At 38.7% G+C, this 13,372-nt stretch overlaps 3 protein-coding genes and 1 non-coding gene across 6 annotated transcripts; 2 read left to right on the plus strand and 2 right to left on the minus strand.

Moving 5' to 3' along the window:
* Nucleotides 1-1,411: 1,411 nt before the first annotated feature.
* On the plus strand, nt 1,412-5,364 carry LOC126784873 (histone deacetylase 19). 2 transcript variants are annotated; one of them, XM_050510406.1, is made up of 8 exons: nt 1,412-1,527; nt 1,746-2,282; nt 2,392-2,832; nt 3,141-3,371; nt 3,890-3,960; nt 4,051-4,111; nt 4,856-4,921; nt 5,018-5,364. In XM_050510406.1, exons 2-8 carry the CDS (start codon nt 1,755-1,757, stop codon nt 5,102-5,104), a joined length of 1,485 nt encoding a protein of 494 aa, XP_050366363.1. In that variant the 5' UTR covers nt 1,412-1,527; nt 1,746-1,754; the 3' UTR covers nt 5,105-5,364. The 2 variants fall into 2 exon arrangements, with proteins under 2 accessions (XP_050366363.1, XP_050366364.1); XM_050510407.1 differs by lacking the exon at nt 1,412-1,527 and having other exon boundaries at nt 1,720-2,282.
* A 365-nt stretch (nt 5,365-5,729) lies between these two features.
* LOC126784049 (uncharacterized) lies at nt 5,730-7,061 on the plus strand. The gene is made up of 4 exons (XM_050509552.1): nt 5,730-5,758; nt 5,812-5,881; nt 6,274-6,468; nt 6,510-7,061. The coding sequence occupies exons 1-4, from the start codon at nt 5,730-5,732 to the stop codon at nt 7,059-7,061; spliced, it is 846 nt and encodes a 281-aa protein (XP_050365509.1).
* A 1,030-nt stretch (nt 7,062-8,091) lies between these two features.
* LOC126785536 (U6 spliceosomal RNA) lies at nt 8,092-8,193 on the minus strand. Its single transcript, XR_007671068.1, has one exon. It is a non-coding gene; the product is annotated as a U6 spliceosomal RNA (small nuclear RNA).
* A 308-nt stretch (nt 8,194-8,501) lies between these two features.
* Nucleotides 8,502-12,988, minus strand: LOC126784864 (chloride channel protein CLC-e). Of its 2 annotated transcripts, none has more exons than XM_050510391.1 (7): nt 12,617-12,988; nt 12,068-12,506; nt 11,777-11,986; nt 10,951-11,417; nt 9,920-10,483; nt 9,145-9,350; nt 8,502-8,884 (listed from the first exon to the last, which is right to left on the minus strand). In XM_050510391.1, the coding sequence occupies exons 1-7, from the start codon at nt 12,986-12,988 to the stop codon at nt 8,854-8,856; spliced, it is 2,289 nt and encodes a 762-aa protein (XP_050366348.1). In that variant the 3' UTR covers nt 8,502-8,853. The 2 variants fall into 2 exon arrangements, with proteins under 2 accessions (XP_050366348.1, XP_050366349.1); XM_050510392.1 differs by having other exon boundaries at nt 12,068-12,530; nt 12,617-12,669.
* Between the last annotated feature and the right edge of the window lie 384 nt (nt 12,989-13,372).

Below are 13,372 nucleotides of genomic sequence, written 5' to 3' on the forward strand. Positions count from 1 at the left end.
GCAAAAGGAGTATCTCCAATGCAGCCATGTCATTCTTGGCTTTCTAGATCCTCTATTACAATAGCAATGCCAGTGTGTGCATTAGATCAAACACAGCAACGCAGCGCAGGCCATCTGTTGTTGGGGAGCTAATAGCAATTCCCTCTGTATTGCTAAATGCATGTTTTATGGCTTACCCAAATAAATCAATACGAATTCGGTAATCCAGGTTTTTTGGATCGAGTTTCTCAGCCTATGACTTTAGGACTATTGGAGACTTTGTGCTACTAACCAAATAGTATTGGGTGACTCTTGATTTCCTACGAACATCTATGTTTTTGTTTTAAAATAGGGGAAGGAAATTGTTTGGTTTGTGAGAGGTGGCACAGGTGATGTGCTCCCTTGTTTGTGAGGAAGTGGAAGTGAGAGAATTTTCTTGCTAGAGAGTAAAGGACATGAAGAGATGACCCGGTCTTTCATTGAATTCAATCTACACGAGCCTCTATATATAGGGTTGCAAATTACTTAGATGACCACTGAAGTTTTTTGATGATCACTCGTTCACTTACAAGTTACTCGATTATCACGCACATTGCTTTCTTTGGTACTCACGAAGTATTATTATGTTACATTATGAAGATACTAGCTAGTAGTGAAATTTGTCCCCAAATTATTATATAGTAAATAGTAATTATAACACTTTTTAATATGTTTTTTTGTTTGTTAATGAATGATCTATTTGACCAAAAAAAGAAAGAAAAGAAGAAATAGTTGGCACATTTATGTGAAACCCACAATCTTGAGTTGAGTTTGAAAGGTAACCTAATTTTTGTAAGGTCGGAGATTTGAATTTATTATGCAGTATGAGATCTTACACTGCTCGGGAGAGAAGAAGTTATATGTCTTACAAATGTAAACACACATTCCATGGCGAGACATGTTTTTCAGTCAAAAGATGACAATATCTCATTGTAATACGAGAACTAGTAAACTTTTATATTACGCTACTTGAAAAAATGTCAAGTGACTTCCACTAGTTCTATGATAGGTTACTAACTATGAGTATTGGGGCTAGTCAGTTAAGTTGTTGAGCATTTCTATCATTCGAATTAGAAAAGCACGATGCTAGTTAAGAAATGTTTATAAAGTATCGAATAACGTTTTACAAAATATCAAGTTCGCTAAATTTTGCATCTAACATAAAATAGAGCTCAACAGAATTCGACATCAATTAGCATCAATCAAATGATCACACAATAAAACGTAACTAAGAAAGACATCTAAGATTTCTACACCAATGTCAACACATTGAATATCTGAATGTTTTTATGTCATGAGGTTTCAACTTCCAACTTCCAAGATACGATTCTACTACACAGTTCGGGTTTAACCCATAAACCGAGGCAAAGCCCATCTCAGGTAGAACAAAAGAAACACCTAGAGGCAGTTTAACATCTGCGCAGCTGAAACTGGGAGAAGAGAAGAAGAAGAGACTTCTCTTCTCTCTTCTGTACTTCTTGGCTTCTCTCCTCTCTCAACTCCATCCAGGTAACACACACACACACACACACACACACACTCTCTCTCTCTCTCTCTCTCTCTCTCTCTCTCTTATTTCACACTTTCTTTTTACCCCAAATCAAAATCGAAACGTTTTCTTGCCCCACCCTTCTGATTCAAAAACCCAAAACCCCATCAAAGCACCAACCTTTATACTAAAAGCGCCAAGATTGGAAAAATCAAATCTTGATGTGTTATTGAAACAGGGAGGACCAATGGACACCGGCGGCAACTCTCTGGCGTCGGGCCCCGACGGCGTGAAGCGCAAAGTGAGCTACTTCTACGACCCAGAAGTCGGAAATTACTATTATGGACAAGGCCACCCGATGAAGCCTCACCGCATCAGAATGACCCACGCCCTCTTAGCCCATTACGGTCTTCTCCAGAACATGCAGGTCCTCAAACCCTACCCGGCCCGGGACCGGGACCTCTGCCGCTTCCACGCCGACGATTACGTGGCGTTTCTGAGGAGCATTACCCCTGAAACACAGCAGGATCAGCTTAGGCAGTTGAAGAGGTTTAATGTTGGGGAGGATTGTCCTGTGTTTGATGGGTTGTATTCGTTTTGTCAGACTTATGCTGGTGGGTCTGTTGGTGGGGCTGTGAAGCTCAACCATGGGATTTGCGACATTTCGATTAATTGGGCTGGAGGGTTGCACCATGCTAAGAAATGTGAGGCTTCCGGGTTTTGTTATGTCAATGACATTGTGCTCGCGATCTTGGAGCTTCTTAAACAGCATGAGGTTCGTGTTTCTTTGTCTAATTTGATGTAGAATTGAAATGTGTGTTGTGATTTATATTGTATGATGATGTTTATGTGGAATTGAAGTGTGGTGATGTGTTTTGAAACAGAGAGTTTTGTATGTGGACATTGATATCCACCACGGGGACGGTGTTGAGGAGGCGTTTTACACGACAGACAGGGTCATGACGGTTTCGTTTCATAAATTTGGAGACTACTTTCCGGGGACGGGGGACATTCGTGATATTGGGTATGGGAAAGGGAAGTATTATTCCCTGAATGTTCCGTTGGATGATGGGATTGATGACGAGAGCTACCATTACTTGTTCAAACCCCTCATTGGGAAGGTCATGGAGATATTCAGGCCTGGTGCTGTTGTTCTGCAGTGTGGTGCTGATTCCTTATCTGGGGATAGGCTTGGTTGCTTTAATCTTTCAATCAAGGGTCATGCTGAATGTGTTAAATACATGAGATCCTTCAATGTCCCGCTCTTGCTTTTAGGCGGCGGAGGCTACACTATTCGTAATGTTGCTCGTTGCTGGTGCTACGAGGTATACTTGCTTTTCATAACATGGTTCAGGGCATTCAGATTGTGATTATTTATATTGGAACAAATAACATGATTATTATGAGCATAATGTCTTACCACAGATGATATAGTAAAATAAGTATGTTATGATCTCACAGCATCATGCGGACTGCATAGTCATAAATGATTTCAGTTGGTCATTGTTGTACATACTCTTTAACTTATTGCTATTAGTGGATTATCTATTATTTCTGCTTATTTATTTGTTAGTTTGTCCACTCTGGAGTCACGACTAAGACCAAGATATTGATAATGATATATGTAAAACAGACTGGCGTTGCACTTGGTGCAGAAATTGAGGACAAAATGCCACAGCATGAGTATTATGAGTATTTTGGTCCAGACTATACTCTTCATGTTGCCCCTAGTAACATGGAAAACAAGAATTCTCATCAGTTACTAGAAGAAATACGATCGAAACTTCTTGAAAATCTCTCCAGGCTTCAGCATGCCCCTAGTGTTCAATTTCACGAAAGGCCTCCTGAAAATGAGATTCCAGAGGTATGTGTTTGCGAGATTGTTATCAAGATTTTGTTATTTGTTCTCATTTTTCTGAAAGAAATGGTTCTTGATTCCTTCTGTATAGTTTCTAAACAAGTAGCTTTTAGCATTGCCAAGCCATGTGCTAGTTGTTTGAGTGCCAAAAAGAGACTTCAATATCACTGATGGAGCTGCTAATGATGTTGACACCATATAGAAACTCTTCCTGAGAAGACTCCAACTTTTGTTGTCTGCTAACCTTTCCGTTCATTCCCTATCAGCAAGCTATTTTGTTGCTTAACTTCTCGACTTGAAAACTTGATAGGCTCTTTATAAGTAGTTAAGTACAGAGGTGGAAAGTGGAGAATTTTGTAATATGTCGTGAATTTCCCATCTTCTGACTGTGTTAAATGTCTGTCATGAAAGTAGCACGCTAGTTAACGTAAATCTGGTGGAATTGATGTGTAGTTAGACTTGAAGCTCTTTGTTTTATATTCAGTAAGTTTATTTCTTATCTTCTTTTTTTCATAAATTTTCAGGAGGATGAAGATCAGGAAGACAGGGACGAGAGATATGATGCTGATTCTGACATGGAGCTTGATAATGAACGGTATGTGTTAATTTTCCTACATGTAAATAATACTTTCCCAAATAAATCTCCAATTTGAATTTGGGATATACTGATTTATTGTTTATACAGCAAAACTTTACCAGCAAGCAGAGTAAAGAAAGAGGTTGTTGAACCTGAGGTTAAAGATCCGGTATGCTACAATTGATCTCATGATCTTGATCTTCTTCTTTTTTTAATTTGTACATCACTTCATGTTTTAGTCTCAAATACCCCTGTACTATTAAGTATATTCTGTTCAAATCATCACTTACACATTTTAATCTCAAGTATCCTTGTAATTTGAATTTTATGAATTGATCTCAGTGTGGTCTCCGTTTTTGATAGTTGAAGAGTGATTGTACTCTTATTCATGCCAAAGAAAAGATATCATGATTGGAGGTTAACAATGAAAGTTGAACACCATAGTGGATATATTACTCTAGCGCGTCTATGATTTCATTCATTAAGGACAACCAAAATAAACTATTACATGCATTTTATGTTAATGGCTTCAAAAAGACTAAATCAGTATATGGTGTGAATTCTTCATATTGTATTGTTCTCACCTATATTTTTCCTATTTTAAACATGATGTCTTCTAAAGCCTAATTTGAGTTAGAATTGTTTCAAGCTCTGGCAGCTGCTGCGCTTGTATGTTTATGTTTCTTCTTTGCACTTGTTGTGATGTACTCATTTTTATCATCAAGTTATGATTGTTTCCAATTATGTGTAGCTTATATCTGTTGGTATGGCAAGTTGACAACATTTGGACATCCTTTCTGCAATTGTATTGAATGCTGCTAGATTGGGATTCAAAACCTTTTACCATTTAAATCCAATTATCTAGTTCACTTGCTCAACAATAATTTACTTTGGTTTTCATGGCCTATTCCAGAAAGGAGCTGCTGAGAATTCTAGAGGTTATGATGCTGGACTGGATGAGATAACAACTAGTGCAAAGGTTAGTCAAAGGCGTAAGCAGCTGACAGATGCAATCAGGATTCAATTGATATAGAACTGGCATGATACTGATAATTGCTAATGTTGATATCTGCAGGCTTTGGATATGGGCCCTGGGTCTATGGAGGAACCAAGTGTGAAAGTTGAACAAGAGCCCATGAATAAGCCTGCGGATCAGATGTAACCCCCTATCATAAGCAAACTATTTAGATTTATTTTGGCCTCAACTCTTAATTAATTTGTGAAGTTGGTAATCCATTGTTCAGTAGCATTTCTTGTATTTCCAAACACTCTATATGGGCATGCATTGGAAGTGAACTTTTATCCAATCTTTACCTCTGTAGAGTGCATGGGATGATTAAAGTCGATTAGGAAAGGCAGGGTGTACCACTCTTGGACTCAAACAGTTAATTTCAAGAAATGTCATTTCTGTTAATTTAGGCATCATTTGGCCTCACTCTGCAAGTACTTGGAATGTGAAGAATGACCATCGTCGAGACACTTTCTATTTTTATCAGGCAGATAGATTTGACGTTTTCAAGCAGCTAAAGATTTGGTACTCTGTTGGTGCCTGTAGTCATGTATATCTCTACTCATCAAGAAGAGGATGGATTTCTTTTATTTGCAGTGCGACCGTGCGTGTAAGACTTGGAAAACATGAGAGAAAACACAATCGATTATTCCAATAACAATCTTGTATGTGTAGTCATGAAGACATGAACAACGTCTACTCTTCCTCAGTTTGCGTTTAGATTTGGTAGTTAGTCTAGATTACAGGCTTTGATTGCGTTTGAGCAATTGGAAACCAGATGGAAGACCTTAGCGGGTGTTGGCTGAGGTAATCTGAAGCAGCAATCGGGTGGATGCCTGAGTTGTATGTGCCCATGGTAGGCTGAGAAAGTATTGTCAGAACTTCATTAGTGTTCGCACTAGTGATGAGTATTCTGATTATCTACACAATGTATCCATGGGTTCTCCAGTTCATAGAGCTCTGCACCAAAAAAAAGAATTAGTCAGTCGACATGAAAAATGTCTCGTGTGAAATCCGGATAATTTTCTACTTTCCATCTTAACAGACCATCCCGGGAAACCACAAAATTACGTCAAATAGGAAATAACCCCGAAATAATTTAGCAGACCATTCAAGTAATCATAACACGAGTCCACCTTTCAGAAAAAAAAAACCCCCGAGGGAAACTCCTAACAATATATATATGGGAATTTGCCTAAGCCCTAACCCTAGCTACCTGTACGCCAAAACTATGTTAGACCTTCCGCCGGAGCTTCTACATGATATCTTCCTAAGATTGCCAGCGAAGGATCTAATCCGTTTTTTTATCGGTTTCATAACAGTGGAATGGCGTGATTCGAAGCAAGAACTTCATCAAAGAGCATCACCAACGCGCGATCGATTCCAGCAATGAGGGCAACGACTATACCCTCTTACGCGACGGTGTTGGTCAGTTCTACTCAAAGAGTAGGGCATACCTTTTAACTCCTGATCCCATCGGAGACAGGACTGGATCCCATTTTCAATATTCTTTCATGGTTGGTTTCTGCAACGGATTGATGCTACTTGATCTTCATAGACATATATTGAGCTTAAACGCACGCGCAGCCTCTTTTTGTGGAATCCAACGATAGCAAGACACATAAGAATAACACCATGGGAGGACGCCGACGGAACTCTTCCTCTGGTTCATGGGGTAGGTTATCATTCTGATGAAGATGACTTTAAGCTGTTAACTCTGAAGGAGTTACGAGTTAACTGTATGGAGTTACACGTTTACAGCGTAGGATCCTCCATATCTAAAAGAGTAGAAAAGCTACCACCTAAGCTCAATATTCTGCCTTCTCAAATGGGGATGGTGTCACTGAACAATTCTCGTGTAGCTTGGCTGATGAAAGAAGAGGCTAGTACCTTTGTTGTGACTTTTGATCTGATCAAAGAGGACTATCATGCTTTTCCTGTCCCCGTTGAGGTTGGTGATAAAGGGGAACTGATGGTGTTCGGAGGGTCGTTGGCTATTTGGCGCAATACAGATTTTTATACAGATGTCTGGTTTACGAAGGATTCTCATTCTTGGTGTATGAAGGTATCTACTGAGAAGAGTTGTCAGCCTATATTTTTTATGGTGTGAGGTTTCTGTCTTGAAGGCTACGATGGATTTCTGTATTGGTGCACAACAAAGACAGATGAGACTCATGAGAGTCATTATTCTCCTTATACTATGGTCATCCTGATCATAGTCCTCCGACGTGTGCTTTCCGGCCAATCCATTGATACATCTGTATTTTCATTTTGCTGCCCTCTACATATCTTTTCCATGAAGGCTCTGGTTATAGCTAGTTCGTGATAATCGTCATCTCTATAGACAACTTCGTTCCATTTGTATTTATCAATGAAAAAACTTGCGTACAAATTAGTATGTACGCGTGCGTCCAAACTCTCATTTTATTTGCACACTTTGAGAATATAAATACATGATTTTAACCGTTCAAAAGTTTAGTTTATTACTAAAAATAATTTCTGTAAAAGATCAACATAAACAAAAATCATTTACTTTGTCGATTACATCAAACAATTAACGGTTATAAATAGGACAACCCATATTATTTCCCAAACGTTCGATAAATCGTTGCTGAAAAGCCTTTTGTATTAGTTAGCTAGTAGGATTTTTTGTTTGGGAAAAACTTGCATACAAACTAGTATGTACGCGTGCGTCCAAACTCTCGTTTATTTGCACACTTTGCGAATATAAATTCATGATTTTAACCGTTCAAAAGTTTAGTGTATTACTAAAGATCATTTCTGTAAAATATCAACATAAAAAAAAATCGTCTTCATAGTCGATTGCATCAAACAAATTGACGGTTGATCATGAGACTACTAACTTTCACCATAACCGTTCATTTGTTTAATGCAATCGACTATGAAAACGATTTTTGTTTATGTTGATATTTTACAGAAATGATCTTTAGTAATAAACTAAACTTTTAAACGGTTAAAATCATGTATTTATATTCGCAAAGTGTGCAAATAAACGAGAGTTTAGACGCACGCGTACATACTGGTTTGTACGCAAGTTTTTTCCTTTTTGTTTTCATTCTAAATTTAAATCAAGAGTATCCCGATGTAGTCTTTCTAAGGAGCTATACTATATCACGAAATAAAAATTGGATCATTTCTCTTTTTATGGCATACACCTTGCACATGGGTCATGTTAATCTTCCCTGTATCGTTCCAATTCACGAGATAGAGGAATGGTCCATAATCTGGTGAGAGTAAGTGCAAGCATCATTTGGGCTTACTCTTCCAGATTGTGTGCAAGCATTTAGAATGCGAAGAAATTCTATTGAGGGTACAAAATCCTCTATTTCTTCAGGCAAGTAGATTTGACCCATTAATCCCATACGTCGATAGTTCTAGTGCGAAATAAAGTGGAAGCACAACTGGTATGTAAGTAACTGAAGACTTCTATTCTCTTGGTGCCCAACTTATGTTCATCTTTACTCATTGAGAAGGAGAAGAATTTTCTTCTATGCGCAGTCAAATAAGTACGGTGCGATAAGACTATGAAGTTCATTACTATTGTGGGAAACAAGATTTTTTGTTGTTGTGGCTCTAATTACACAGCCAAATGTTAAAAGAAAATACAAAGGGTTATTCCAATACCTGTTGTGTTGTCAAGAATAATGTCTCTACCCTTGCTCAGTTGCATTGTTGGTCTGGGTTCCAGACTTTGATTGAGTCAGAGCAATTGAAAACGAAATGGAAGATATCAACGAGTGTCGCTGAGGTGCTCTGAACCCTGAAGCAGAAATCCGGTGGATGGCTGGATGCCTGAATTGTATGTGCCCGGTTAGGCTGAGACAGTATTATCAAAAGTGTGAAAACTGTATTGAGTATTCTGTTATGTCAGTCTTTGATGACTAACAGAGGGATTCTCTGGTCGCTAGAGCCCTGCACCAAAAGAATTAGTCAGTCAGATAAAAAGTAAGTCATATTTATACTAAAATGTGATTTTCTACTTTCATCTTAACAGAACATCCAGGATATTTTGATCAACCAGATCACTGAATAGTCCATGAAATACTTTCTCCCAATAAAAAAAATCCATGAAGTAAGAAGTTAATTGAACAGTTAAAAATATCTTAATTTAAGAGATTGGTAAGTCAAAACTGCAAAAGCAAGGCTGTAAAAGGAGAGTGGAAAGTTGGTACCTGCAAGTTAGGCTTATACAGTCTCTGTCTAAAAAGCCAACTAGGTGCCCTCTCTGACCCCGAGTATCTGTAACAACCGGTATTTCATTCATTTCGTATCTATTCATGATCTTCTGAGCAGAAAATAGATCCATGGTGGGTGTAGCTGTCCATGGTACTTTGCATACCTCCCCATCAGAAGAACACATTTCATATACTATAAGTTCCTGCAGAAGGTATGGCCAGTTAGTCACACTGATTAAGTTACAAGCTGGAATTGTAAGGTATTTGACCTATTTGGTGGATCAACATGATCCCAAAACACATGCTCAACATGATCAACACAACATTCTGGTTAAAAGAATTATCTGATTATGCATGAATAGTGGTGGACCCTTTAAGGGGCGGGAGGGGGCCATGGCCCCTGCGGCAAGTCAAAATCTCCACTTTAATTGTAGTATAATTACACCTAATTATGGTATATTTGTTAATAAATATAGTATAATTGCACTTAATTAAGGTATGATTGCTAAAATTATGATATAATTGTATGTAATTATGGTATAACTTGCTTCTAAATATGGTATGATTGTGTGAAAATTAGTATTTAATTCAAAATTTCATACTAAATTGGCCCTCCGAGATTTTCGGCCCCTGCAGAATTTGGTTTCAAGATCCGCCATGCAGCATGATGCTTCTAAGCAAATTGCTATAGTTAATGATTATATGCCACGTCCCTCAATCTAGAAATGAAAATGAGCTGATACGTAATGTAAGTAAATTTTTACATATTTACCTTGGATCGTTGTATTCTTGAATTTGCATATTTACTGCTGAACTTTTGAATGTCATCCAGTGTGAGTAAACCGATTAGAATATGATTACTATCAACAATCATGGCACAGGGTTGCTTTTCTGCAAGCATTAGAGCGACTGCTTCTGTAAGCAAAGTGTTCATCAAAACAGTCACATATCTTGTTCTCATGGCTTCTGAAACAAGTATTCTCTTTTCTAACTTTTCCATATCAATATCAAAATTATCAACGCAGAGTGAACTTTCCATTTCACAAAGGTCACTCATGTTGGATGTGCTTTCAGTAAATGCTTCTCCAGAGGATTGCCCATTGACACTAGAGAACCGAACTTCAGGTTGTTGATTGTTACTAGTTCCTCGCTGTGAGACTTTCTTACTCTTTGAGACATCTTTCCTTCTTGTCTTTCCAGATGTAATCCATGTAGATAATCCTACAGCTCCAAGCAGCGGTAGAACAATGCGATAATCTTGTGTCAATTCAAAAAGCAGCAGCACTGAAGTAAGGGGTACCTGGCACACTCCTGCAAGAGTAGCAGCCATTCCAACCTGTAAATGAAAGCTCTCCAACGGTTAAATTCTCCAACTTTGTGAACCAACAACAATATCAAATTAAAGCAAAGAAATGCGAAAAGATAACTATATCTGATGATTTTTACAGCAAAGTTTAGGGGGTTTGATTCCTAGTCTTGTCATGGCAAGATATATCAAATGCAATCCATATCAGCTGTCAAGTTATGAGTTGAGATTCTTAGAGTCAACTAGACAGCTGAGAGCTGATATCAAACTTCCTTTAATCAAACACAAAATCACAAGGTGCCATCCTCGAAGATGATGGCTGATACTATCAGTGTGTAGATAACTACAAAATGCGAATTCCTTCAATTCAAATGTGAATTTGTTCCGAGGTATGTCAAAACAGACATGCAGCTAGAAAACATATATCAGATATGCAAGTTGCTGATAAGCCTGTAGGCAAACTATCTCCTAGATATAAAAGTTAAGTAGGAAAGTACCAGTCCATATGCTTGAGGTGATGCTACTTCCAAGTAGGAGAGGTGAAGTATGGGATTGGACTGAGCAACTACTGAACCAATGAACTTCCCGTACGCCACTCCTGTTGCTGCACCAATGTAGAGTGATGGAGCATAGTAGCCTCCAACTAACCCAGATGCCCGGCACACAGAGGTTGCACCTATCTTAACCACTACTAACTGAACCAATAGCTCAGCTGAGAGGCCTTTCATAAATGGTCGAGATTCTAACAAAATGTCAACATTCTCAAACCCACGATAAAGGATTTCAGGATATGCCAATGCTATAAGTCCGACTGTTAAGCCTCCTAGTACAGGAAATGAACTTCTCGGCAGGGAAGTGGTCTTCTGAATATTGTCAACGAATGACAACATGTATGATGTGCACTTTGAAAAGGCCAAAGAAACCAAGCCACATAAAACACCCAGAAGTAGATACAGCGGTAACTCTGAATATGAGTTGAACAAGTCTCATTGTTAACACCACAGTTTTAGTTCAATAGGTTAATTATCTACCTCAAGATATACTACGCTCAGCTGAAAAACATTCGTCCCACTACAGTGAATAATCTAGTGTTGTAAGGATATTAATGAAATCAAAAGTGAAGTTTCATGTGGAATGACCATATAATAGCGCCGAAAACTATGTGGGAAAGGCAAAACACATATCTAGGAAACAAGTGCACAAATATGCAATTATGCTCATTTAATAGAGGAAAGTAACCATCTAAACTGAACGCACTGGAGTATTTTCGCTGAATATATAATGTATCATCTTCAAGACATGATGAGATAAGTGAGAATGTACCAGTAGGTGAACGAAAGTCATAGTTAGGGACCTTGAATGCTGGTTCGGAACCAAGACCGACTTGTGTAACTACAGAAGCTATCACTGCACTTAGAATGACCATAGAAGTGGTATTTGTAAGCGAAACAGATGAAGACGAAGAATCCCCTGGTGATGGCCATAGGACTGACTCTACCGCAAAGAAGCAACCCGAAACAGCAGCATTAAACCCTGTCAAGTAAAAAAAGACATTACATATGTACAAAATGCCAGCATTGAAAAATAAAAAAATACAAAGACTAAATTACTCACCAGAAGCAATTCCAGCAGCTGATCCAGCAGCCACAAGAGAGAGCTTTCTCTGAGAACTTCTATCAAACACAGCACCTACACCTTTGGCAATGGAGGTCCCAATTTCAACACTAGGCCCTTCAGGACCTAAAGAATTCCCAGTTCCCAGAGTAACACAAGCAGCAACAGCTTTAAGAAATGGACGTGACGCAGCCTTCAAGCTATCGAAAATTGAAACAGGCATTCCCATTTTCACCAACACATTCTCTTCTCTTTCCTTTTCTTCTCCCTGTTCATCATCCAATGCACCTCTGAGCGCATTCAAAATGGCCACAATCAAACCCCCGGAAGCGGGAACCAGAACAACTCGCTGCCACATATCTGTAATGGGCTCCCCCCTCAGCCATGAAGCTCCTCTCGGGGGTATTCCATCCCAAAACACGTCTCTTATCTCATGCACCTTATTCACCATTCATACAAAAATCTATCATAAAGCTCAAAACTTTGCAAAACAAGCAAGCAAGTATAACACAACACAAAAAAGGGTAGTCGGGTAAAGTGGAAACGTACTGAGTAGTTGAACAGAACGACACCGAGGCCAGTAAGGAGACCGACCAAGCTCGATGACAGTACTATTGTCCAGTTCCCATTGCCGCGGCCTTGGGACACGTCGTCATCTTCATCGTCATCGTCATCGTCATCATCATTGTCTTGTTGGGTTAGTTGATTCTGAGAGAGACAGAACAGGGGTCTGAGACTAGAACTTCTACTTCTACCTCTAGTGTTTGTTGTTGTAAACTCAATAGCTTTGGTTTTGGGGTGTGAAGATGGAGGGAATGGAAGTGACTTGAATTGTGGGAATGGAGGAGAGGAAGGTAGACGACAGAAATGACGGTTGAAGCGGGAGTTGGGGAACCGCCATTTACAGTGGAGACCGCCCATTGGGTACACCACTCCCGGAGCCAAGCTATTGCTTAATGGATAAATGTCTCATAATTTCTAAATAAATAAAACCAACCTATTTTCTGTTCCTGTGTTTTTTACTTCTTTTTTTTCTGAATAAATTTCGGTTCTTTGTTACGAAAATAAAGTGAACTTGAATTTGGAAACAAATAAGGGGAAATTTAGTTGGCTGTTGAATTGTGTGAAAGGCCAAGATTGGTGGCATCGATTTCTTGTAGTCTAAATTAGAAGTGGGTTAAAATCAAGAATTTAACACTATTGTGAGATTCAAAATAGGTGCAAGGTCAAGTACAAAATTTTCTTTGTTCGATTTCTTGTAGTCCAAAATAAAAGTAGGTTGGAATTCATATGAGATTCTGCCAA

The sequence above is a fragment of the Argentina anserina genome, chromosome 2 (assembly GCF_933775445.1).
Source record: "Argentina anserina chromosome 2, drPotAnse1.1, whole genome shotgun sequence".
In the NCBI taxonomy this organism is placed as follows: domain Eukaryota; kingdom Viridiplantae; phylum Streptophyta; class Magnoliopsida; order Rosales; family Rosaceae; genus Argentina; species Argentina anserina.

What these genes read in the sequence shown, in the direction of transcription:
- LOC126784873 (XM_050510406.1), top strand. Translation starts at nt 1,755, where the DNA reads ATGGACACCGGCGGCAACTCTCTGGCGTCGGGCCCCGACGGCGTGAAG. An exon ending in CTGAAAATGAGATTCCAGAG is followed by an intron (nt 3,372 to 3,889) that starts GTATGTGTTTGC and finishes ATAAATTTTCAG; the next exon opens with GAGGATGAAGATCAGGAAGA. An exon ending in AACCTGAGGTTAAAGATCCG is followed by an intron (nt 4,112 to 4,855) that starts GTATGCTACAAT and finishes GGCCTATTCCAG; the next exon opens with AAAGGAGCTGCTGAGAATTC.
- LOC126784049 (XM_050509552.1), top strand. Translation starts at nt 5,730, where the DNA reads ATGGAAGACCTTAGCGGGTGTTGGCTGAG. An exon ending in ATTCTGATTATCTACACAAT is followed by an intron (nt 5,882 to 6,273) that starts GTATCCATGGGT and finishes GTTTCATAACAG; the next exon opens with TGGAATGGCGTGATTCGAAG. An exon ending in ATTTTCAATATTCTTTCATG is followed by an intron (nt 6,469 to 6,509) that starts GTTGGTTTCTGC and finishes TGATCTTCATAG; the next exon opens with ACATATATTGAGCTTAAACG.
- LOC126784864 (XM_050510391.1), bottom strand. Translation starts at nt 12,988, where the DNA reads ATGGGCGGTCTCCACTGTAAATGGCGGTTCCCCAACTCCCGCTTCAAC. An exon ending in TCGTTCTGTTCAACTACTCA is followed by an intron (nt 12,507 to 12,616) that starts GTACGTTTCCAC and finishes ATGGTGAATAAG; the next exon opens with GTGCATGAGATAAGAGACGT. An exon ending in CAAGAATACAACGATCCAAG is followed by an intron (nt 9,351 to 9,919) that starts GTAAATATGTAA and finishes TACCTTCTGCAG; the next exon opens with GAACTTATAGTATATGAAAT.